The sequence below is a fragment of the Petromyzon marinus genome, unplaced genomic scaffold, assembly GCF_048934315.1.
Source record: "Petromyzon marinus isolate PM22_M1 ecotype Great Lakes invasive population unplaced genomic scaffold, UKy_Petmar_22M1.pri1.0 PM_G_Scaffold_47, whole genome shotgun sequence".
NCBI classification, from domain to species: domain Eukaryota; kingdom Metazoa; phylum Chordata; class Hyperoartia; order Petromyzontiformes; family Petromyzontidae; genus Petromyzon; species Petromyzon marinus.
Window position 1 is genome coordinate 873,706 of NW_027422999.1, and position 24,509 is coordinate 898,214.

The 24,509-nt window shown below is 52.6% G+C and overlaps 2 protein-coding genes across 2 annotated transcripts in view; both read left to right on the forward strand.

Annotated features, from left to right (window-relative positions):
* Positions 1 to 14,875, forward strand: part of LOC142917368 (uncharacterized) — a 31,950-nt gene extending 17,075 nt beyond the window's left edge. Inside the window, exons 5-8 of the mRNA XM_076062007.1 lie at positions 56 to 183; positions 8,754 to 8,950; positions 10,709 to 11,257; positions 14,183 to 14,875. Coding sequence (XP_075918122.1) covers positions 56 to 183; positions 8,754 to 8,950; positions 10,709 to 11,257; positions 14,183 to 14,257 — 949 coding nt within the window. The 3' untranslated portion in view covers positions 14,258 to 14,875. The remainder of the gene's footprint in view (positions 1 to 55; positions 184 to 8,753; positions 8,951 to 10,708; positions 11,258 to 14,182) is intronic.
* LOC142917354 (uncharacterized) overlaps positions 1 to 24,509 on the forward strand; it is a 661,949-nt gene that overhangs the window by 180,146 nt on the left and 457,294 nt on the right. The window lies entirely within an intron of this gene.

A 24,509-nucleotide genomic window follows, 5' to 3' on the forward strand; every position in this document is an offset into this window, starting at 1 on the left:
ACAGTCTGTTAAGGCTACACGGGGGGATCTTTGTCTTTGTGTGTCTGCCCACCAGGGTGATGAGGAAGCCAGGGGGGCCTTGCCGTGTGGCCTGGAGGAGGCCCCTTGTGGCTCGCTGCGGCCCTGGGCAGCAAAGCTCAGCCACGGAGGACATCCCCTTCCTGGCCGTGTCACGCTCCCTCGGTACACACACACACACCTACACACACACCTACACACACACCTATACACACCTACACACATACACCTACACAAAGATCAAAGACAAAGATCCCCCATATAGCCTTAACAGACTGTAGGGGCAAGTGCTGTTAGCGAGCACCTATGAAGGCCGGAACGGTACACGAGGGGGTGGGTGGCCAGCACCACGCCCGACCGCCTTTGTCTCCCTAGTGGCAATGTTTACACACCGCACCAGGTACTCATTTGAGGCTGAGTCGACCTAGGGGAGGCCCGGGACCGGTTCAGATAATCGTCACTGGTGTTGGCCGTGAGCGGGAATCGAACCCGGGTCGCCAGGTTCATAGTGCAGCGCGCTAACCGCTACACTATCACTCCCCACCTACACACACACCTACACACACACACACCTACACACACACACACCTACACACACCTACACACACACACACCTACACACACACACCTACACACACACACACACCTACACACACACACAGCTACACACACACCTACACACACACCTACACAACAACAACAACAACCGCCATTCGCCACTAAGTGGCGGTGACGTCACCACGACGCTTGTGCCAGGCTATGTGCACCCTGACGCCACGTGAAGTGTCGAACGCCCGCTGGCAGGAGGTCACGGGGCAGACCCAGGTGCCACGGGTCGACTGACTGAGATGACTGGCTGATGCACCACCTGTGCCCCCTACTGTGCCAACCTGCTGTGCTTTAGCCACCCGGCGCTCCGCTCGTTGTTCTGAGCGTCGCTCCTCCGCCCTCCATTGTTGTTGGAGGGCGACTACCTCCAACTGCCCAGTAGCATCCTTCACGAGCCTCCTCCACAGAGGCCGATCTTGACACCGCTGGTACCAGTCATCGGCAAGTCCACTCAGCTCCACCTCCTCCTGTACCACATCACTCCATCTCTTCTCTAGCCCGTGCCGCGCTCGTTTAGCCCCCTCAATCCGGCCGAACAAAAGCTGTTTCGGCATGCGGTGGCTGGGCATGCGGGCTACATGACCCAGCCATCGCAGCCTTGCCCGCCGGAGGAGCTCACCGATGGTGCCTTGCCCAGATCTTTCAAGGATTTGTGAGCTCCTCACACAATCCAGCCTGGTTAAACCCAGGATGGATCGTAGGCAGGCCAGCCTAAATGTTTCACACCAGCGAAGATGTTCCATTAGGGGGGTCCACGTTTCGCAAGCGTAGAGAAGGGAGGGAATGACCGTGGCTGAGAAGACTTGACGCTTAGTGCGGAGCGACAGACTAGGTAGCTTCCACACAGCGTTACGCAACCGATGAAAAGATATTGCCGCTCGACTGATTCGGAGTGAGACCTCTGCTGTTAAACTGGAGCCGGTCATAAGCACACTGCCCAGGTATGGGAAACTCTCCACTCTCTCCACAACTGCCCCATCACCGATTGGGAGTTGTGGGGGTGGAGTGTCCGCTGGTACAAAATACCCAGGCAGGTGCTTAGTTTTGGTGGGGCTGATGGTAAAGCCCCACCTCTTAGTGGCACGCTCCAGTCTCAGCAGCAGCGTCTCCAACTCCTCCTCTGAATGAGCAGCTATTACCAAATCATCAGCATACATGACGTGGTTGAGCAATAAGGAGCCATCCCTTGACCGCACCCGGGCATCGATCAGCCTACCATTATATATGTACCATATGGAGATTCCCCCGGTACAGCTATTGAAGGCTTCACGAACTACATGGTCAAAATAGATGTTAAATCATGTGGGAGCCAGAGGACATCCCTGTCGCACCCCAAGGTGTACAGGGAATGGCTCTGACTCCCGGCCACGTAGTTTTACCCGGGCCCGCTCACCATCATGAAGGTCCTTAATGATCATGAGCAGAGGGTCAGGTACTCCAAAAGCATGAAGAACAACCCAGAGCCCAGGTCTACTGATGGTATCATAGGCCTTGACCAGGTCAAGAAAGCAGATATGTAGGTCTTTTTGGAATTCCCTACACCTCTGCTGTAGCAGACGGACAGAAAATATGGCATCTTTGCAGGACCGCCCTTTCCTGAAACCGCATTGGGGCTCCGCAAGCCTCTCCTCAGCGTGCCTGGCAAGGCGATGTTGAATAATCCTTGCCAGGACCTTTCCCGGCACACTGAGGAGTGAGATGCCCCTGTAGTTGTTACAGTCTGTGCGGTCCCACTTCTTAAAAAGGGGGACCACCAGGGCATCCTTCCAATCCTGCGGAACCCGTCCAGTGGTCCAGACTGTTGTTATGATGTCATATAGGGCAGTCTGTGCACAAACGCCGCCCTCCCTCAGCATTTCGCTTGGGAGATCATCTCTGCCCGCTGCCTTTCCTGGTCTCAGACTCCGGATCGCCTTCAGTACTTCCTCAACAGATGGCACCTTAGCCAGCCACTCACAGGGGGTGACTTCTTCCAATATTTGAGGCACCGCAGCCTCAGCAGGGTCATCCTCACTTTGTGCCGCGATGTTTTCCCGATTGAGGGATTTTCCCTCCCCCAGGACCTCACAGAAATGCTCAGCAAATCTGCAAACCTGTTCCTGGGGGTCGAAGATTGGGTCACCGTTTTTTCCCCTAATGATGGTAATAGGTGTGGCGCTGCAGATTACTTTTTTGATGGAGTTAAATAGAGATTTGTGATCACGGGCCACTGAGGCAGACTCCATCTCCTCAGCAACCCGCGACCACCACCCATCCTTGCAGCACCTCATGGCTCTCCGAAGTGGGCCTGTCGTTTTTTCTCAACCATCCTGAACACCTCCTCTGTCAGCCAGGGTCTCTGGGGAGGTCTGGACCGTGTACCCAAAGCAGCCATTGCAGCTGCATGAGTCACAGTCCTAAACCTCGCCCATTTACCCTCGACATCAGGAGGAGTCAGGGACGATGCCAATCCCAGCCGCAAGCAATGATGAAATTCTCGCTTGCAACTTTCATCAGATAACTGAGACCAGGCCACTTTAGGTTGGAATGGGTCCTGGGTGTACACCCACCACCGGAGTTGAAGAATAGCAGGCACATCTTGCAGATGACTAGTCGGATGGTCAGAAGGCAGATCAGCTCCACGGTAGGTCCTGGTGTCAAGGACATGGGCTCGCATCCGCTGGTCCGTCACTATCTAGTCCAGCAGATGTTCTTGCTTGGACCCGGCATGCATCCATGATGTTGTGTGGATGCGCCGATGCCGGAACAGCGTGTTGGTAATTACTAGCCCATGGGCTGCACAAAAATCTAGCAGCCTTCTACCGTTGTTATTGAGCTGATCTGGCCCATGCCCTCCAATCACTCCAGACCAGGTGCCAGTATCATGACCAACTCGGGCATTGAAGTCACCCAACATGATGACTCTATCCCGAGGGGCCACTTTAGCCAGCACCTGTAACAGGAGGTCATAGAAGTCATCTGACTCATCGGCTTTGCCTGCATCCCTCCACGGATGTTCATCTTCGGTGGGGGCATAAGTAACCACGACCACCATTCCTCGCCTCCAGTTGATGGGAAGGCGAGCCCAAAGTAGCCTGGGACTTACAGCTTCCCACACCTCACCGCCATGTTCCCACGCCCCTTTATTCTTTTGTTCAAAAGAAGAGCCACACCCTGTTGTTTGGCAGTCTGCTGCCCCGAGTAGAGGACTGTCCACCCCTCATAGTGGCAGGAGCCAGAGCCGGTCCACCGGACCTCCTGAATGCCACATAGATCCAGGCGGTACCGGTCCAGCTCCCGACAGAGGAGTGGCAGCCTCTCCTCCGCAGTGAGTGTTCGAACATTCCACGTGGCCACCCGTAGTGGTTTTTCGTTGTTTCTGGAGGAGCCCCGAGGGTAGATATTCAATCTCCTGGCTCCGCCAATTGGGGTTTGGCCAGGAGACGTCATAGACGCCTGGCCTCCCGGGGCCTCCGGCACAAGCTTATTAGTTATATATTCTTAATTCGTGGTTTAGTGGTAATTAATTGAAGGTGGAGGGGTTACCAGCCCCTCGCATCCATCCAGAGCCCCCGTTTAGCCCCTGTGTGTGTATGTAGAGGAGCCAATCAAAATTGGACCTCCCCCCACAGCACTGTCCACGACAGAGTTGCCCGTCCGGCACACACACCTACACACACACCTACACACACCTACACACACACCTATACACACACCTACACACACCTACACACACCTACACACACACCTACACACACACCTACACACACCTACACACACACCTACACACACACACCTACACACACACACTTACACACACACACACCTACACACACACCTACACACACCTACACACACACCTACACACACACACACCTATACACACCCGTGGCACCTCCTGGCGACCTCCTGCCAGCGGGCATTCGACACTTCATCTGGCGTTAAAAGTGCACGTAGCCTGGCACAGGCGCCCTGGTTATGTCATCGCCACCTAATGGCGAATGGCAGTTGTTGTGAAACGTGTGTTCATGTATATGTGTGTGTACGCATAGGTGTATTTACGTGTGTGTTTACGAGTGTGTGTACGTGTGTGTACGTGTGTGTGTGTACGTGTGTGTGTGTACGTGTGTGTGTACGTGTGTGTACGTGTGTGTGTACGTGTGTGTGTACGTGTGTGCGTGTGTGTGTACGTGTGTGCGTGTGTACATGTGTGTGTAGCAACGAAAAGCCACTACGGGTGGCCACGTGGAATGTTCGAACGCTCACTGCAGAGGAGAGGCTGCCACTCCTCTGTCGGGAGCTGGACCGGTACCGCATGGATCTATGCGGCATTCAGGAGGTCCGGTGGACCGGCTCTGGCTCCTGCCACCATGAGGGGTGGACAGTCCTCTACTCGGGGCAGCAGACTGCCAAACAACAGGGTGTGGGTCTTCTTTTGAACAAAAGAATGAAGGGGGCGTGGGAGCGTGGCGGTGAGGTGTGGGAAGCTGTAAGCCCCAGGCTACTTTGGGCTCGCCTTCCCATCAACCGGAGGCGAGGAATGGTGGTCGTGGTTACTTATGCCCCCACCGAAGATGAACATCCGTGGAGGGATGCAGGCAAAGCCGATGAGTCAGATGCCTTCTATGACCTCCTGTCACAGGTGCTGGCTAAAGTGGCCCCTCGGGATAGAGTCATCATGTTGGGTGACTTCAATGCCCGAGTTGGTCATGATACTGGCACCTGGTCTAGAGTGATTGGAGGGCATGGGCCAGATCAGCTCAATAACAACGGTAGGAGGCTGCTAGATTTTTGTGCAGCCCATGGGCTTGTAATTACCAACACGCTGTTCCGGCATCGGCGCATCCACACAACATCATGGATGCATGCCGGGTCCAAGCAAGAACATCTGCTGGACTACATAGTGACGGACCAGCGAATGCGAGCCCATGTCCTTGACACCAGGACCTACCGTGGAGCTGATCTGCCCTCTGACCATCGACTAGTCATCTGTAAGATGCGCCTGCCATTCTTCCACTCCGGTGGTGGGTGTACACCCAGGACCCCATTCCAACCTAAAGTGGCCTGGTCTCAGTTATCTGATGAAAGTTGCAAGCGAGAATTTCATCATCGCTTGCGGCTGGGATTGGCATCGTCCCCGACTCCTCCTGATGTCGAGGGTAAATGGGCGAGGTTTAGGACTGTGACTCATGCAGCTGCAATGGCTGCTTTGGGTACGCGGTCCAGACCTCCCCAGACACCCTGGATGACAGAGGAGTTGTTCAGGATGGTTGAGAAAAAGCGACAGGCCCACTGTCATCGGCTACAGAATCCCACGTCAGAGAATGAGGAGGCTTACCGCAGCCTTCGCTCGGAGGTTCGGAGAGCCGTGAGGCGCTGCAAGGATGGGTGGTGGTCGCGGGTTGCTGAGGAGATGGAGTCTGCCTCAGTGGCCCGTGATCACAAATCGCTATTTAACTCCATCAAAAAAGTAACCTGCAGCGCCACACCTATTACCATCATTAGGGGAAAAAACGGTGATCCAATTTCCGACCCCCAGGAACAGGTTCGCAGATTTGCTGAGCATTTCTGTGAGGTCCTGGGGGAGGGAAAATCCCACAGCCAGGAAAACATCGTGGCACAAAGTGAGGATGACCCTGCTGAGGCTGCGGTGCCTCAAATATTGGATGAAGTCACCCCCTGTGAGTGGCTGGCTGAGGTGCCATCTGCTGAGGAAGTATTGAAGGCGATACGGAGTCTGAGACCAGGAAAGGCAGCGGGCAGAGATGATCTCCCAAGCGAAATGCTGAGGGAGGGTGGCGTTTGTGCACAGACTGCCCTATATGACATCATAACAACAGTCTGGACCACTGGACGGGTTCCGCAGGATTGGAAGGATGCCCTGGTGGTCCCCCTTTTTAAGAAGGGGGACCGCACAGACTGTAACAACTACAGGGGCATCTCACTCCTCAGTGTGCCGGGAAAGGTCCTGGCAAGGATTATTCAGCATCGCCTTGCCAGGCACGCTGAGGAGAGGCTTGCGGAGCCCCAATGCGGTTTCAGGAAAGGGCGGTCCTGCACAGATGCCATATTTTCTGTCCGTCTGCTACAGCAGAGGTGTAGGGAATTCCAACAAGACCTACATCTCTGCTTTATTGACCTGGTCAAGGCCTATGATACCATCAGTAGGCCTGGGCTCTGGGTCGTTCTTCGTGCTTTTGGAGTACCTGACCCTCTGCTCACGATCATTAAGGACCTTCATGATGGTGAGCGGGCCCGGGTAAAACTACGTGGCCGGGAGTCAGAGCCATTCCCTGTACACCTTGGGGTGCGACAGGGATGTCCTCTGGCTCCCACATTATTTAACATCTATTTTGACCACGTAGTTCGTGAAGCCTTCAATAGCTGTACCGGGGGAATCTCCATATGGTACAGATATAATGGGAGGCTAATCGATGCCCGGGTGCGGTCAAGGGATGGCTCCCTATTGCTCAACCACGTTATGTATGCTGATGACTTGGTGATAGCTGCTCAGTCAGAGGAGGAGTTGGAGACGCTGCTGCTGAGACTGGAGCGTGCCACTAAGAGGTGGGGCCTTACCATCAGCCCCACCAAAACTAAGCACCTGCCTGGGTATTTTGTACCATCGGACACTCCACCCCCACAACTCCCAATCGGTGATGGGGCAGTTGTGGAGAGAGTGGAGAGTTTCCCATACCTGGGCAGTGTGCTTATGACTGGCTCCAGTTTAACAGCAGAGGTCTCACTCCGAATCAGTCGAGCGGCAATATCTTTTCATCGGTTGCGTAACGCTGTGTGGAAGCTACCTGGTCTGTCGCTCCGCACTAAGCTTCAGGTCTTCTCGGCCACGGTCATTCCCTCCCTTCTCTACGCTTGCGAAACGTGGACCCCCCTAATGGAACATCTTCGCCGGTTAGAAACATTTAGGCTGACCTGCTTACGATCCATCCTGGGTTTAACCAGACTGGATTGTGTGAGGAGCTCACAAATCCTTGAAAGATCTGGGCAGGGTCCCATCGGTGAGCTCCTCCGGCAGGCAAGGCTGCGATGGCTGGGTCATGTAGCCCGCATGCCCAGCCACCGCATGCCGAAACAGCTTTTGTTTGGCCGGATTGAGGGGGCTAAGCGGGCGCGGCACGGGCTAGAGAAGAGATGGAGTGATGTGGTACAGGAGGACGTGGAGCTGAGTGGACTTGCCGATGACTGGTACCAGCGGTGTCAAGATCGGCCTCTGTGGAGGAGGCTCGTGAAGGATGCTACTGGGCAGTTGGAGGCAGTCGCCCTCCAACAACAACGGAGGGCGGAGGAGCGACGCTCACAACAGCGAGCGGAGCGCCGGGTGGCTAAAGCACAGCAGGTTGGCACAGTAGGGGGCACAGGTGGTGCATCAGCCAGTCATCTCAGTCAGTCGACCCGTGGCACCTGGGTCTGCCCCGTGACCTCCTGCCAGCGGGCGTTCGACACTTCACGTGGCCTCAGGGTGCACATAGCCTGGCACAAGCGTCGTGGTGACGTCACCGCCACTTAGTGGCGAATGGCGGTTGTTGTTGTTGTTGTTGTACGTGTGTCCGTGTGTGTACGTGTCCATGTGTGTGTGTACGTGTGTGTGTGTGTACGTGTGTGTACGTGTGTGTGTGTACGTGTGTAAGTGTGTGTGTTCGTGTGTGTACGTGTGTGTGTGTACGTTTGTGTGTACGTGTATGTGTGTGCGTACGTGTGTACGTGTGTGTGTGTACGTGTGTGTGTGTACGTGTGTGTGTGTGTACGTGTGTGTGTACGTGTGTGTGTACGTGTGTGTGTACGTGTGTGTGTGTACGTGTGTGTGTGTACGTGTGTGTGTGTACGTGTGTACGTGTGTGAGTGTGTACGTGTGTGTGTGTACGTGTGTGTGTGTACGTGTGCACGTGTGCGTGTGTGTACGTGTGTGTGTGTACGTGTGTGTGAGTGTGTACGTGTGTGAGTATGTACGTGTGTGAGTGTGTGTGTGTACGTGTGTACGTGTGTGTGTACGTGTGTGTGTGTGTTCGTGTGTGTGTGTACGTGTGTGTGTGTGGTACGTGTGTGTGTGTACGTATGTGTGTGTACGTGTGTGTGTACGTGTGTGTGTGTGTGTACGTGTGTGTGTGTGTGTTGGCGATATCCCACAGGGGACCTCTGGAGCTACGACTTTGCGAGCGCCCAGTTTGTGGTCTCCCCCGAGCCGGACGTCAGCGCCTACAGGCTGGACCCAGGGCACCACCGCTACCTGGTGCTGGCCACCGACGGAGTCTGGGATGTCCTCACGCCCACAGAGGCCGTGGCGCTCTGTCATCGTGCGGACGCACAGCAGCAGCAGCGAGCACGGGCACGTCTACATACACACACACACGTCTACATACACACAAACGTCTACATACACACACACACGTCTACATACATACACACACACGTCTACATACACTCACACACGTCTACATACACGCACACACGTCTACATACACACACACACGTCTACATACACACACACACACACGTCTACATACACACACACACATATACACACACGTATACACACACACACACGTCTACATACACGCACACACGTCTACATATACACACACGTCTACATACACACACACATCTACATACACACACACACACGTCTACATACACACACACACGTCTACATACACACACACACGTCTACATACACACAAACGTCTACATACACACACACACACGTCTACATACACACACACACATCTACATACACACACACACGTCTACATACACACACACACGTCTACATACACACACACACGTCTACATACACACACGTCTACACACACACACGTCTACATACACACACACACACGTCTACACACACACACACACGCCTACATACACACACACACGTCTACATACACACACACACACGTCTACATACACACACACTATACACTTACACACGTCTACATACACACACACACGTTTACACACACACACACGTCTACATACACACACACACTATATATACACACACACACACACACGTCTACATACACACACACGTCTACATACACACGTCTACACACACACACGTCTACATACACACACACGCGTCTACATACGCACACACGTCTACATACACACACGTCTACATACACACACACGTCTACATACACACACACGTCTACATACACACGTCTACACACACACACGTCTACATACACACACACGTCTACACACACACACTATACATACACACACACACGTCTACATACACGCACACACGTCTACATACACACACACATCTACATACACACACACACGTCTACATACACTCACACACGTCTAAATACACGCACACACGTCTACATACACACACACACGTCTACATACACACACACACACGTCTACATACACACACATATACACACACGTCTACATACACACACACACGTCTACATACACACACAAGTCTACATACACACACACGTCTACATGCACACACACACGTCTACATACACACACACGTCTACATACACACACACACACGTCTACACACACACATGCCTACATACACACACACACGTCTACATACACACACACACGTCTACATACACACACACTATACACTTACACACGTCTACATACACACACACACGTCTACATACACACACACGCCTACACACACACACTATACATACACACACACACACGTCTACATACACGCACACACGTCTACATACACACACACATCTACATACACACACACACGTCTACATACACACACACACGTCTACATACACACACACACGTCTACATCCACACACACACATCTACACACACACACGTCTACATACACACACACACACGTCTACATACACACACGTCTACATACACACGTCTACACACACACACGTCTGCATACACACACACACGTCTACACACACACACTATACATACACACACACACGTCTACATACACGCACATACGTCTACATACACACACACATCTACATACACACACACGTCTACATACACACACACACGTCTACATACACACACACACATCTACACACACACACGTCTACATGCACTTACACGTCTCATCCTGCAGGCCAGCGGTGGTGGTGGTGCCGGTGGTGGTGGTGGTGATGTCGGTGGTGGTGCCGGTGGTTGTGCTGGTGGTGGTGCCGGTGGTTGTGCCGGTGGTTGTGCTGCTGGTGGTGCCGGTGGTTGTGCTGCTGGTGGTGCCGGTTGTTGTGCCGGTGGTGCCAGCAGCAGCAGCAGCGGTGTAGACCTGACGCTGGCGCAGGCGCTGGTGGCGGAGGCGCTGTCCCGCTGGCACCGGCTCGGCACCAAGGCCGACAACGTGAGCGCCGTGGTGGCGCGGCTGTGCCCGTCGGTGGCGTCGCCGGCGCCCCGGCTCGGTGCCGACGGCGCCGCCGGCGCCGTGCTCGTTGCCGGCGGAGGAGGAATGGTCGCTGGTGGTGGTGGTGGTGGCGCCGTCCGTGCGTCAGCCCTGGCCAGGAGTGGAACCGAGGTTCTACGAGGGCCGGGCACCGAGGAGCTACCCAGCAACAACAGCAGCAGCAGCAACAACAACAGCAACAGCAGCAGCGGCAACAGCAGCAGTGGGAAGTTCACTCCACTGCTGGCTGACCTGGTGAGGGCACCGTCACGATGCGTGGTGTGTGTGTGTACATGTGTATGTGTATGTGTGTATGTGTGTGCGTGTGTACGTGTGTTTGTGTGTATGTGTATTTGTGTGCGTGTGTATGTGTGTTTGTGTGTATGTGTGCGTGTTTGTGTGTGTGTACGTGTGTACGTGTGCGTGTGTGTGCGTGTGTTTGTGCGTGTGTGTACGTGTGTTTGTGTGTATGTGTGTACGTGTGTGTGTGTTTGTGTGTATGTGTGCGTGTTTGTGTGTGTACGTGTGTGTGTATATGTGTTTATGTGTGTTTGTGTGTATGTGTGCGTGTTTGTGTGTGTACGTGTGTGTGTGTGTATATGTGTTTGTGTGTGTATGTGTTTGTGTGTATGTGTGTTTGTGTGTATGTGTGTGTGTTTGTGTGTACGTGTGTGTGTGTGTGGATGTGTACGTGTGTGTGTACGTGTGTTTGTGTGTAAGTGTGCGTGTGTTTGTCTGTCCAGCGAAACGATCCCCTATCTCATTGGTGTCGGACGGTAATGCTGTGACTCTGTGTGTGGTGAGTCTATGGGTCTTTGTGTGTGGTGAGTCTATGGGTCTCTGTGTGAGTGAGTCTATGGGTCTCTGTGTGTGGTGAGTCTATGGGTCTCTGTGTGTGGTGAGTCTATGGGTCTCTGTGTGTTGTGAGTCTATGGGTCTCTGTGTGTGGTGAGTCTCTGGGTCTCTGTGTGTGGTGAGTCTATGGGTCTCTGTGTGTGATGAGTCTATGGGTCTCTGTGTGTGGTGAGTCTATGGGTCTCTGTGTGTGGTGAGTCTATGGGTCTCTGTGTGAGTGAGTCTATGGGTCTCTGTGTGTGGTGAGTCTATGGGTCTCTGTGTGTGGTGAGTCTATGGGTCTCTGTGTGTGGTGAGTCTATGGGTCTCTGTGTGTGGTGAGTCTATGGGTCTCTGTGTGTGGTGAGTCTATGGGTCTCTGTGTGTGGTGAGTCTATGGGTCTCTGTGTGTGGTGAGTCTATGGTTCTCTGTGTGGTGAGTCTATGGGTCTCTGTGTGTGGTGAGTCTATGGGTCTCTGTGTGTGGTGAGTCTGTGGGTCTCTGTGTGGTGAGTCTATGGGTCTCTGTGTGTGGTGAGTCTATGGGTCTCTGTGTGTGATGAGTCTATGGGTCTCTGTGTGTGGTGAGTATATGGGTCTCTATGTGTGGTGAGTCTATGGGTCTCTGTGTGTGGTGAGTCTATGGGTCTCTGTGTGATGAGTCTATGGGTCTCTGTGTGTGGTGAGTCTATGGGTCTCTGTGTGTGGTGAGTCTGTGGGTCTCTGTGTGTGGTGAGTCTATGGGTCTCTGTGTGTGGTGAGTCTATGGGTCTCTGTGTGTGGTGAGTCTATGGGTCTCTGTGTGTGGTGAGTCTATGAGTCTCTGTGTGTGGTGAGTCTATGGGTCTCTGTGTGTGGTGAGTCTATGGGTCTCTGTGTGTGGTGAGTCTATGAGTCTCTGTGTGTGGTGAGTCTATGGGTCTCTGTGTGTGGTGAGTCTATGGGTCTCTGTGTGTGGTGAGTCTATGAGTCTCTGTGTGTGGTGAGTCTATGGGTCTCTGTGTGTGGTGAGTCTATGGGTCTCTGTGTGTGGTGAGTCTATGGGTCTCTGTGTGTGATGAGTCTGTGGGTCTCTGTGTGTGGTGAGTCTATGGGTCTCTGTGTGTGGTGAGTCTATGGGTCTCTGTGTGTGGTGAGTCTATGGGTCTCTGTGTGTGGTGAGTCTATGAGTCTCTGTGTGTGGTGAGTCTATGGGTCTCTGTGTGTGATGAGTCTGTGGGTCTCTGTGTGTGGTGAGTCTATGGGTCTCTGTGTGTGGTGAGTCTATGGGTCTCTGTGTGTGGTGAGTCTATGGGTCTCTGTGTGGTGAGTCTATGGGTCTCTGTGTGTGGTGAGTCTATGGGTCTCTGTGTGTGGTGAGTCTATGGGTCTCTGTGTGGTGAGTCTGTGGGTCTCTGTGTGTGGTGAGTCTATGGGTCTCTGTGTGTGGTGAGTCTGTGGGTCTCTGTGTGGTGAGTCTATGGGTCTCTGTGTGTGGTGAGTCTATGAGTCTCTGTGTGTGGTGAGTCTATGGGTCTCTGTGTGTGGTGAGTCTATGAGTCTCTGTGTGTGGTGAGTCTATGGGTCTCTGTGTGTGGTGAGTCTATGGGTCTCTGTGTGTGGTGAGTCTATGGGTCTCTGTGTAGTGAGTCTGTGGGTCTCTGTGTGTGGTGAGTCTATGGGTCTCTGTGTGTGGTGAGTCTATGGGTCTCTGTGTGTGGTGAGTCTATGGGTCTCTGTGTGTGGTGAGTCTGTGGGTCTCTGTGTATGGTGAGTCTATGGGTCTTTGTGTGTGGTGAGTCTATGGGTCTCTGTGTGTTGTGAGTCTATGGGTCTCTGTGTGTGGTGAGTCTATGGGTCTCTATGTGGTGAGTCTATGGGTCTCTGTGTGTGGTGAGTCTATGGGTCTCTGTGTGTGGTGAGTCTATGGGTCTCTGTGTGGTGAGTCTATGGGTCTCTATGTGTGGTGAGTCTATGGGTCTCTGTGTGTGGTGAGTCTATGGGTCTCTGTGTGTGGTGAGTCTGTGGGTCTCTGTGTGTGGTGAGTTTATGGGTCTCTGTGTGTGGTGAGTCTATGGGTCTCTGTATGTGGTGAGTCTATGGGTCTCTGTGTGTGGTGAGTATATGGGTCTCTATGTGTGGTGAGTCTATGGGTCTCTGTGTGTGGTGAGTTTATGGGTCTCTGTGTGATGAGTCTATGGGTCTCTGTGTGTGGTGAGTCTATGGGTCTCTGTGTGTGGTGAGTCTATGGGTCTCTGTGTGTGGTGAGTCTATGGGTCTCGGTGTGTGGTGAGTCTATGGGTCTCTATGTGTGGTGAGTCTTTGGGTCTCTGTGTGTGGGTAACTCCCCACCCCCTCCCTTTCCAGGGCTGCAGCCAGGAGGAGATTCCCAGCAAGCGCAGCCGCAGGAGCGGTCCTCACGAGGGCACCGCCTCAGACTAGCACCTCAGACTAGCGCCTCAGACTAGCGCCTCAGACTAGCGCCTCAGACTGGTGCCTCAGACTAGCACCTCAGACTGGCGCCTCAGACTAGCGCCTCGGACTAGCGCCTCAGACTAGTGCCTCAGACTAGTGCCTCAGACTAGCGCCTCAGACTGGTGCCTCAGACTAGCACCTCAGACTAGCGCCTCAGACTAGCGCCTCAGACTTGCGCCTCAGACTAGCACCTCAGACTAGCGCCTCAGACTAGCGGGGACCCTGGTAGAGGGACCCCGGTAGATGGACCCTGGTACCCTGGTAGAGGGACCCTGGTAGAGGGACCCTAGTAGTGGGACCCTGGTAGAGGGACCCTGGTAGAGGGACCCTGGTAGTGGGACCCCGGTAGAGGGACCCCGGTAGAGGGACCCCGGTAGAGGGACCCTGGTAGGGGGACCCTGGTAGAGGCCTGGTAGTGGGACCCTGGTAGTGGGACCCTGGTAGTGGGACCCTGGTAGTAGGACCCTGGTAGAGGGACTCCGGTAGAGGGACCCTGGTAGTGGGACCCCGGTAGAGGGACCCCGGTAGAGGGACCCTGGTAGAGGGACCATGGTAGAGGGACCCTGGTAGAGGGACCCTGGTAGAGGGACCCTGGTAGTGGGACCCTGGTAGAGGGACCCCGGTAGAGGGACCCTGGTAGAGGGACCCTGGTAGAGGGACCCTGGTAGAGGGTCCCTGGTAGAGGGACCCTGGTAGAGGGACCTTGGTAGTGGGACCCTGGTAGAGGGACCCTGGTAGAGGGACCCTGGTAGAGGGACCCCGGTAGAGGGACCCTGGTAGAGGGACCCTGGTAGAGGGACCCTGGTAGAGGGACCCTGGTAGAGGGACCCTGGTAGTGGGACCCTGGTAGAGGGACCCTGGTAGAGGGACCCCGGTAGAGGGACCCTGGTAGAGGGACCCTGGTAGTGGGACCCTGGTAGGGGGACCCTGGTAGAGGGACCCTGGTAGAGGGACCCTGGTAGAGGGACCCTGGTAGTGGGACCCCAGTAGAAGGACCCCGGTAGAGGGACCCCGGTAGAGGGACCCTGGTAGAGGGATCCTGGTAGAGGCCTGGTAGTGGGACCCTGGTAGTGGGACCCTGGTAGAGGGACCCTGGTAGAGGGACCCTGGTAGAGGGACCCTGGTAGAGGGACCCTGGTAGAGGGACCCTGGTAGAGGGACCCTGGTAGTGGGACCCTGGTAGAGGGACCCTGGTAGAGGGACCCTGGTAGAGGGACCCTGGTAGTGGGACCCTGGTAGAGGGACCCTGGTAGAGGGACCCTGGTAGAGGGACCTCGGTAGAGGGACCCTGGTAGAGGGACCCTGGTAGAGGGACCCTGGTAGTGGGACCCCAGTAGAGGGACCCTGGTAGAGGGACCCTGGTAGTGGGACCCCAGTAGAGGGACCCCGGTAGAGGGACCCCGGTAGAGGGACCCTGGTAGAGGGATCCTGGTAGTGGGACCCTGGTAGAGGGACCCTGGTAGAGGGACCCTGGTAGAGGGACCCCGGTAGAGGGACCCTGGTAGAGGGACCCTGGTAGTGGGACCCTGGTAGAGGGACCCTGGTAGAGGGACCCTGGTAGAGGGACCCTGGTAGAGGGACCCCGGTAGAGGGACCCTGGTAGTGGGACCCCAGTAGAGGGACCCCGGTTGTGGGACCCCGGTAGAGGGACCCTGGTAGAGGGACCCTGGTAGAGGGACCCTGGTAGGGGGACCCCGGTAGAGGGACCCTGGTAGAGGGACCCTGGTAGAGGGACCCTGGTAGAGGGTCCCCGGTAGAGGGACCCTGGTAGTGGGACCCTGGTAGAGTGACCCTGGTAGAGGGACCCTGGTAGGGGGACCCCAGTAGAGGGACCCTGGTAGTGGGTCCCCCTCGTCCGCGTGCCACTCTCGTCACGTCCCGGTCGTTGGCGGCGATGGCGACGACGTCGCGAGTGAAGGTTTTGTTTTTGGCGTGAGGGAGAGCTGCCCAGGTCCTGGGGGGCTGTCCCCCCTCCTCCTCCCCCCCCAATCCTCCCCCCCCCCCGGTTGCCGTAGCCCCCCACGAAACTCTTTAGTCGGACGTGGCGGCGGTGTGGACGACGACGGTGGCGAAGGTGGCGAAGGTGGCGAAATTGGCGAAGGTGGCGAAGGTGATTCACGCGAACACGTAGGAGGGCGATGATGGGTGGTGGCGGCGTCTCTCTCCAGGGCGATGTCTCGTCTCTCTCTGGGCGTACGATCCGCATGGCTAGCGCATCGATGTTAGGGGTTTGATCGCTGTGTGTGTCTGTGTGTGTGTCTGTGTGTGTGTCTGTGTGTGTCTGTGTGTGTGTCTGTGTGTGTGTGTGTGTCTGTGTGTGTGTCTGTGTGTGTCTGTGTGTGTGTGTCTGTGTGTGTGCGTCTGTGTGTGTGTCTGTGTGTGTGTGTGTCTGTGTGTGTGTCTGTGTGTGTGTCTGCGCGTACACTTATTTGTTAATTGTTTTAAATAAGTATTAAATAGTTGTTGACGATTTTGCTGCGTTTGAAATTGTTCATTTGTTTGGGCTGCCAGAATTGAGGCCCATTTTGCTTAGTCGTAACGTGTGTAAGTTAGACCTTACGTATCGCTTGATTGATGAATGATCGCGAGCGTTATCGGTTCTAGTTAACGTAAGCTCTGCAGTGATTCTCACAGTGCTAAGATATTCGTATTGTCCCTCTCAGTCACGGCGGGGCTGTTTAGTGCTTATCATAGACGTGATAAGTCGGGCAATACAAATGATAGCCAGGATAAGATTCAGACTTTAAATCCTAGTCTGGATAGGTAATATAATGAATTTCGTAGATAGAATGAGTATGGTAATACAAATGATAGCTGAAACATGTGTTAAGGGGCCGTCCATAAATGACGTAACCCAGCTGGGGGGGTGGGGGAGAGGTCAGACATTTGTGACGATGTGTGAGGAGGTGGGGGGGGTGTTTGAGAAATGTGACGTCACGTCAAAATGCGCAACTTTAAATAAACACGTCCTGCTGAATTAAAGAGTAAACAGACTTCTTAATAAACGTTTCCTGATGACAGTGAACACACACCCAGCATGCACGTGCCTTGACACTCACTACAGTCAGGACACAGCAAGAACATTTATTTGATGAAGTGGGAGAGAGATGCTGTGGTAAGAGGTTATACAGTTTTGATTTAAAGCTTTCATGACTGCAGTAATTCATATTCTTAGTTTTTTCGGTAAAGTCACGTTGAAGAGAAACAACAAAATAATAAAATATATATAAAACAATAAAACATTCTCACGACGTTTCGACCATAACTCAAACGGTCATCTTCAGGTGTGTTGGTTTGCATAAACACCTGAAGATGACCGTTTGAGTTATGGTCGAAACGTCGTGAGAATTTTTTATTGTTATATATATTTTATTATTTTGTTGTTTCTCTTCAACGTGACTTTACCGAAAAAACTAAGAATGTAGGTTATACAGTGTCGGTAAGAGAGGGGGGTAGGGGGAGGGGAGCGTCCACGCAATTCTTGCTGTGGTTTTCCCAATGATGATGATGGACGCTTGTGTTACAATCGAAACGTCATTTATTTGATTTGATTACCTACGTGACTTTACCGAAAGAACCAAAGAGCATGTTTCCTCTTTGCGATAAGATATCATTAAACCTGGGTACAATGTATATGTGTGTGTGCACCCTAGTGGAGATAATGCATACTAGAATTTAAATAAAAACCTAGTGGCATTTGGTACGCTTCGTACCAAGACAGTTATATATCCATACGGTTTTATTTTCTGGGTGAGATCACTTCAATACAAATGTGCCGTTAAACCCGCCAACCAATTGGTATGGTGTCACGTAAATAGAACGTGGACAATTCCTTACTAGTACAGCACAGCGGTATGTTTCAGTGTAAATAGAACGTGGACAATTCCTTACTAGTACAGCACACCGCTGTGTTTGAGGGTAAATAGAACGTGGACAATTCCTTACTAGTACAGCACAGCAGTATGTTTCAGTGTAAATAGAACGTGGACAATTCCTTACTAGTACAGCACACCGCTGTGTTTGAGGGTAAATAGAACGTGGACAATTCCTTACTAGTACAGCACACCGCTGTGTTTGAGGGTAAATAGAACGTGGACAATTCCTTACTAGTACAGCACACCGCTGTGTTTGAGTGTAAATAGAATGTGGACAATTCCTTACTAGTACAGCACACCGCTGTGTTTGAGTGTAAATAGAACGTGGACAATTCCTTACTAGTACAGCACACCGCTGTGTTTGAGGGTAAATAGAACCTGGACAATTCTTTACTAGTACAGCACGCCGCTGTGTTTGAGGGTAAATAGAACGTGGACAATTCCTTACTAGTACAGCACACCGCTGTGTTTGAGGGTAAATAGAACGTGGAGAATTCCTTACTAGTACAGCGCACCGCTGTGTTTGAGGGTAAACAGAACGTGGACAATTCCGTACTAGTACAGCACACCGCTGTGTTTGAGTGTAAATAGAATGTGGACAATTCCTTACTAGTACAGCACACCGCTGTGTTTGAGTGTAAATAGAACGTGGACAATTCCTTACTAGTACAGCACAGTGGTGTGTGTGAGGGTAAATATAACGTGGACAATTCCTTACTAGTACAACACACCGCTGTGTTTGAGTGTAAATAGAACGTGGACATTTCCTTACTAGTACAGCACACCGCTGTGTTTGAGGGTAAATAGAACGTGGACAATTCCTTACTAGTACAGCACACCACTGTGTTTGAGGGTAAATAGAACGTGGACAATTCCTTACTAGTACAGCACACCGCTGTGTTTGAGGGTAAATAGAACGTGGACAATTCCTTACTAGTACAGCACACCGCTGTGTTTGAGGGTAAATAGAACGTGGACAATTCCTTACTAGTACAGCGCACCGCTGTGTTTGAGGGTAAATAGAACGTGGACAATTCCTTACTAGTACAGCACACCGCTGTGTTTGAGGGTAGATAGAACGTGGACAATTCCTTACTAGTACAGCACACCGCTGTGTTCTAGGGTAAATAGAACGTGGACAATTCCTTACTAGTACAGCACAGCAGTGTGTGTGAGGGTAAATAGAACGTGGACAATTCCTTACTAGTACAGTACACCGCTGTGTTTGAGTGTAAATAGAACGTGGACAATTCCTTACTAGTACAGCACACCGCTGTGTTTGAGGGTAAATAGAACGTGGACAATTCCTTACTAGTACAGCACACCGCTGTGTTTGAGGGTAGATAGAACGTGGAGAATTCCTTACTAATACAGCACACCGCTGTGTTTGAGGGTAAATAGAACGTGGACAATTCCTTTCTAGTACAGTACACCGCTGTGTTTGAGTGTAAATAGAACGTGGACAATTCCTTACTAGTACGGCACACCGTTGTGTTTGAGTGTAAATAGAACGTGGACAATTCCTTACTAGTACAGCACACCACTGTGTTTGAGGGTAAATAGAACGTGGACAATTCCTTACTAGTACAGCACACCGCTGTTTTTGAGTGTAAATAGAACGTGGACAATTCCTTACTAGTACAGCACAGCGGTGTGTGTGAGGGTAAATAGAACGTGGACAATTCCTTACTAGTACAGCACACCGTTGTGTTTGAGGGTAAATAGAACGTGGACAATTCCTTACTAGTACAGCACAGCGCTGTGTTTGAGGGTAAATTGAACGTGGACAATTCCTTACTAGTACAGTACACCGCTGTGTTTGAGTCTAAATAGAACGTGGACAATTCCTTACTAGTACAGCACACCGCTGTGTTTGAGGGTAAATAGAACGTGGACAATTCCTTATTAGTACAGTACACCGCTGTGTTTGAGTGTAAATAGAACGTGGACAATTCCTTACTAGTACAGCACAGCGGTGTGTGTGAGGGTAAATAGAACGTGGAGAATTCCTTACTAGTACAGCACACCGCTGTGTTTGAGTGTAAATAGAACGTGGACAATTCCTTACTAGTACAGCACACCGCTGTGTTTGAGGGTAAATCCACAACATTTACTATTTGAGGACGACGTTTCACCAGTGATTACAGCCGGCATCATCAGGCGACAGCCAGATTTGGCTCCCCAACACACAGCCGGTGTCGTGCTGCACTCGTAACGAATTGGCACGTCTTGTTCACGTGACAAACCTCCCTGTTTGGCTGTCGGGTGGTGGCGGGTTTCACGACACACATTTAAGTGATCTAACTCCCCCCCCAAAAAACCCCCTCATGGATAAAATTGGTCGCAAAAGCTTCCTACTGCTACCACGTGTTCAAGTGTTTATACATTTCGTTTATTTTGACGGTAACTTTTTTTTTTACGTCTGTTGCAGTCGTGAAAAACCGAACATTAAAACGTTAATAACGGACATGAATACCGAGTCTGTGGTTTTCTCTCCCGTGATGGAACGTTCATATATCGCGACAATCGTCGTACCTAATAGCGAGAACTGGTATCGTACCGTGCACAACGACACCACGACAACACTCGTCACAACCCAGCTGGTACAGCAGGTTATGGTTGCAGCTTGTTGTGCTAAGTGCCTCCTGTAAAGCTGCCCTCTTGCATTCCTTGAAGCAATGACAGCTGAAAAGAAATCACTGGAAGTCTTAGAGCAGGGGTGGGGAACATTTTTTCTGCCAAGGGACATTCGGATATTTATAACATCATCATTCGCAGGGCCATACAAAATCATCAACTTAAAAATTTGCCCGTTAATATTTGGTCAAACATTTAATTAACTCGCCCCCTAATGCGATGGGCTGGAACTGCTTCTCTTTGGTGAGGCGTGTGATGATGTTAGCTGGTATTGATGATGTTAGCTGGTATTGATGTTAGCTGGTATTGATGATGTTAGCTGGTATTGATGATGTTAGCTGGTATTGACGATGTTAGCTGGTATTGACGATGTTAGCTGGTATTGACGATGTTAGCTGGTATTGACGATGTTAGCTGGTATTGACGATGTTAGCTGGTATTGATGATGTTAGCTGGTATTGATGATGTTAGCTGGTGTTGACGATGTTAGCTGGTATTGACGATGTTAGCTGGTATTGACGATGTTAGCTGGTATTGACGATGTTAGCTGGTATTGATGATGTTAGCTGGTATTGATGATGTTAGCTGGTATTGATGATGTTAGCTGGTATTGATGATGTTAGCTGGTGTTGACGATGTTAGCTGGTGTTGACGATGTTAGCTGGTATTGACGATGTTAGCTGGTGTTGACGATGTTAGCTGGTATTGACGATGTTAGCTGGTGTTGATGATGTTAGCTGGTGTTGACGATGTTAGCTGGTATTGACGATGTTAGCTGGTATTGACGATGTTAGCTGGTATTAACGACTTAAATTTACAGCACAATTGTGGAGTTCTGACAATGCGCCCCCACGTGCACCACCGTCTAAAGTTACAGATGTATTAATTTCCGGCCTGTCTGCTTGCAGGCCAAGGACAGCAAATGTAGCGGAAGCCAACCAACGGGTTTTGGGGCGTGACTGCCTCGCCCAATGGGGGTCATTTAATGGCACGTCAATCAAAACCAAGAGCCGCAAGCCGCCGTGCACTTTGTCTCTCGGGACGGATGATCCCGGTGCACGCAAAAAAACACGGAAATAAACAAAATGAGAGGATCGACGGGGAGACCTGGGAGGGGTCGCGAGGGACACACGAGAGAGAGGGAGGCAAGACGAGCCGGAGGGGTCGAGTCGATGAAGACAGAGGACGAGAGAAGCCGGACCGGCCAAGCTCGCCAGGCTGAGAGTAGCCCTGTGTGGCCCTGCGTAGCTGCCTAGGGTAGGGCCGCTAGGGGGTTAAGCGCGGTCCGTACGTCGGCACACTTGACCCCCCGGGGGCTGCTGAGACACGGCGAGACACGGCAGCCGGGAGGGGTGAAACGGGGAGAGTAGGGAAGGAGAGCAGTGAATAGGATCGGGAAGGAGAGTAGTGAATAGGATCGTGAAGGAGAGTAGTGAATAGGATCGGGAAGGAGAGTAGCAATAGGATCGGGAAGGAGAGTAGTGAATAGGATCGTGACGGAGGGTAGTAATAGGATCGGGAAGGAGTGTAGTAATAGGATCGCGAAGGAGAGTAGTAATAGAATCGGGAAGGAGAGTAGTGAATAGGATCATGAAGGAGTGTAGTAATAGGATCGGGAAGGAGTTTAGTAATAGGATCGTGAAGGAGGGTAGTAATAGGATCGTGAAGGAGTGTAGTAATAGGATAAGGACGAGGCGAGTGAGGGAGCGAACGAGCGACGGGCCTAGCAGGCGAGTGTTGTGTAACGAACTGTGATAAAGTGGCCCGGACAGAAGACAAGAAATCGTCTTTATTTTCCACGCTGCAGGTAAGCACGAAGAGGCATACAGCAGCACGCATCAACTGGTTCAAGGCCAGCGTGCTTTGTCAACAATCTCGGCAAAAGCACCGGCGCTTGTGTCGCCGCAGAGTATCTCCTATGGGGATGGAAAAATAAAAAAATTAATGCGGTCAAGCAATTGGCTTATTGCCCCCCCCCCCCCAATCACTTTCGACTCAAGAGTTCACTCAGCATCTGGCTGTGATCGTGCTGCTGCACGCTGAGCGGCTGTCCAAGAGAAGCAAACAGCGGCTTCTTGACACCACCACCACCGCTACCCCCAGCACCACCACTCTCGGTGTCAGCGTCGGCTGATTGACGTCGTTTGGATGCTCACCGAGGAGCAGCGGCAGCGGCAGCTTGCCGCTCCGCATGCTCCAGGTCAAGCTCCATCCGCTGCAGCTTGCTGCCACTCCGGATGCTCCAGCTGCTGCTGCCGCTGCTGCTCCCGAAGATCCAGCTGCTCCAGCCGCTGCTGCTCCCGGAGCTCCAGCTACCTGCGGCCGCTGATGCTGCCGGTGCCTCAGCACCAGGTGCAGCTCCAGGTGTGGGTCCAGCTGCTGCTCCTCAAACTCAAGCCGCTGCTGCTGCTGCTGCTGCTCCAGCTGATGCTGCTGCTACAGCAGCTCCAGCTGCTGCTGCAGCTCCAGCTCCAGCTGCTGCGCCAGCTGCTGCTGGTGCCGCAGCTCCAGCGGCTGCTGCTGCTGCTGCCGAAGTTCCAGCGGCTGCTGCTGCAGCTGCTGCTGCAGCTCCAGCTCCTGCTGCTGCTGCTGCTCCAGCGCCTGCTGGTGCCGCAGCTCCAGATGCTGCTGCTGCTCCTGCTGCTGTTGCCGGAGCTCCGCCTGCTCCAGCCACTCGTGGTGCTGAAGCCTCGTCACCAGGTGCAGCTCCAGGCTCGCGTCCAGCTGCTGGAAAAGCAGCTCCTCCTGCTGACGCCTCAGCTGCTGCTGCTGCTGCTGCAGCTCCAGCCGCTGCTGCTGGAATTCCAGCTGCTGCTGCTGCAGCTCCAGCTGCTGCTGCAGCTGCGGGAGATAACGCAGGAGCTCTAGGCAATACACTCCCCTATTCATCATCATCATGCAGTAACAAGCAGCATCATCATCAGCAGCAGCATCCATCATCACCCATCATCATGCAGTAACAAGCATCATCATCAGCAGCAGCATCCATCATCATCATGCAGTAACAAGCAGCATCATCATCATCAGCAGCATCCATCATCACCCATCATCATTCAGTAACAAGCATCATCATCATCATCATCATCCATCATCACCCATCATCATTCAGTAACAAGCATCATCATCATCATCAGCAGCATCATCACCCATCATCACGCAGCAACAAGCAGCATCATCATCAGCAGCAGCAGCAGCAGCACCATCATCACCCATCATCATGCAGTAACAAGCAGCATCATCATCATCAGCAGCAGCATCCATCATCACCCATCATCATGCAGTAACAAGCAGCAGCATCATCAGCAGCAGCAGCATCATCATCACCCATCATCATGCAGTAACAAGCAGCATCATCATCAGCAGCAGCATCATCACCCATCATCATGCAGTAACAAGCATCATCATCATCAGCAGCAGCAGCATCGCTGTTTGCCTTTTCCGAAAATGTAACGAAGAATGATTCTGCCCGTTTGGGTGTCATCAGGACGTAGTGCGGGGGCGTGGAGAGGGAGCACACCGCTCACGGCCCGCTGCATCACCCCTCGCCACAGACACAGAGAGATAACACAGAGACAACAACAACAACAACCGCCGTTCGCCACTAAGTGGCGGTGACATCACCACGACGCTTGTGCCAGGCCATGTGCACCCTGAGGCCACGTGAAGTGTCGAACGCCCGCTGGCAGGGGGTCACGGGGCAGACCCAG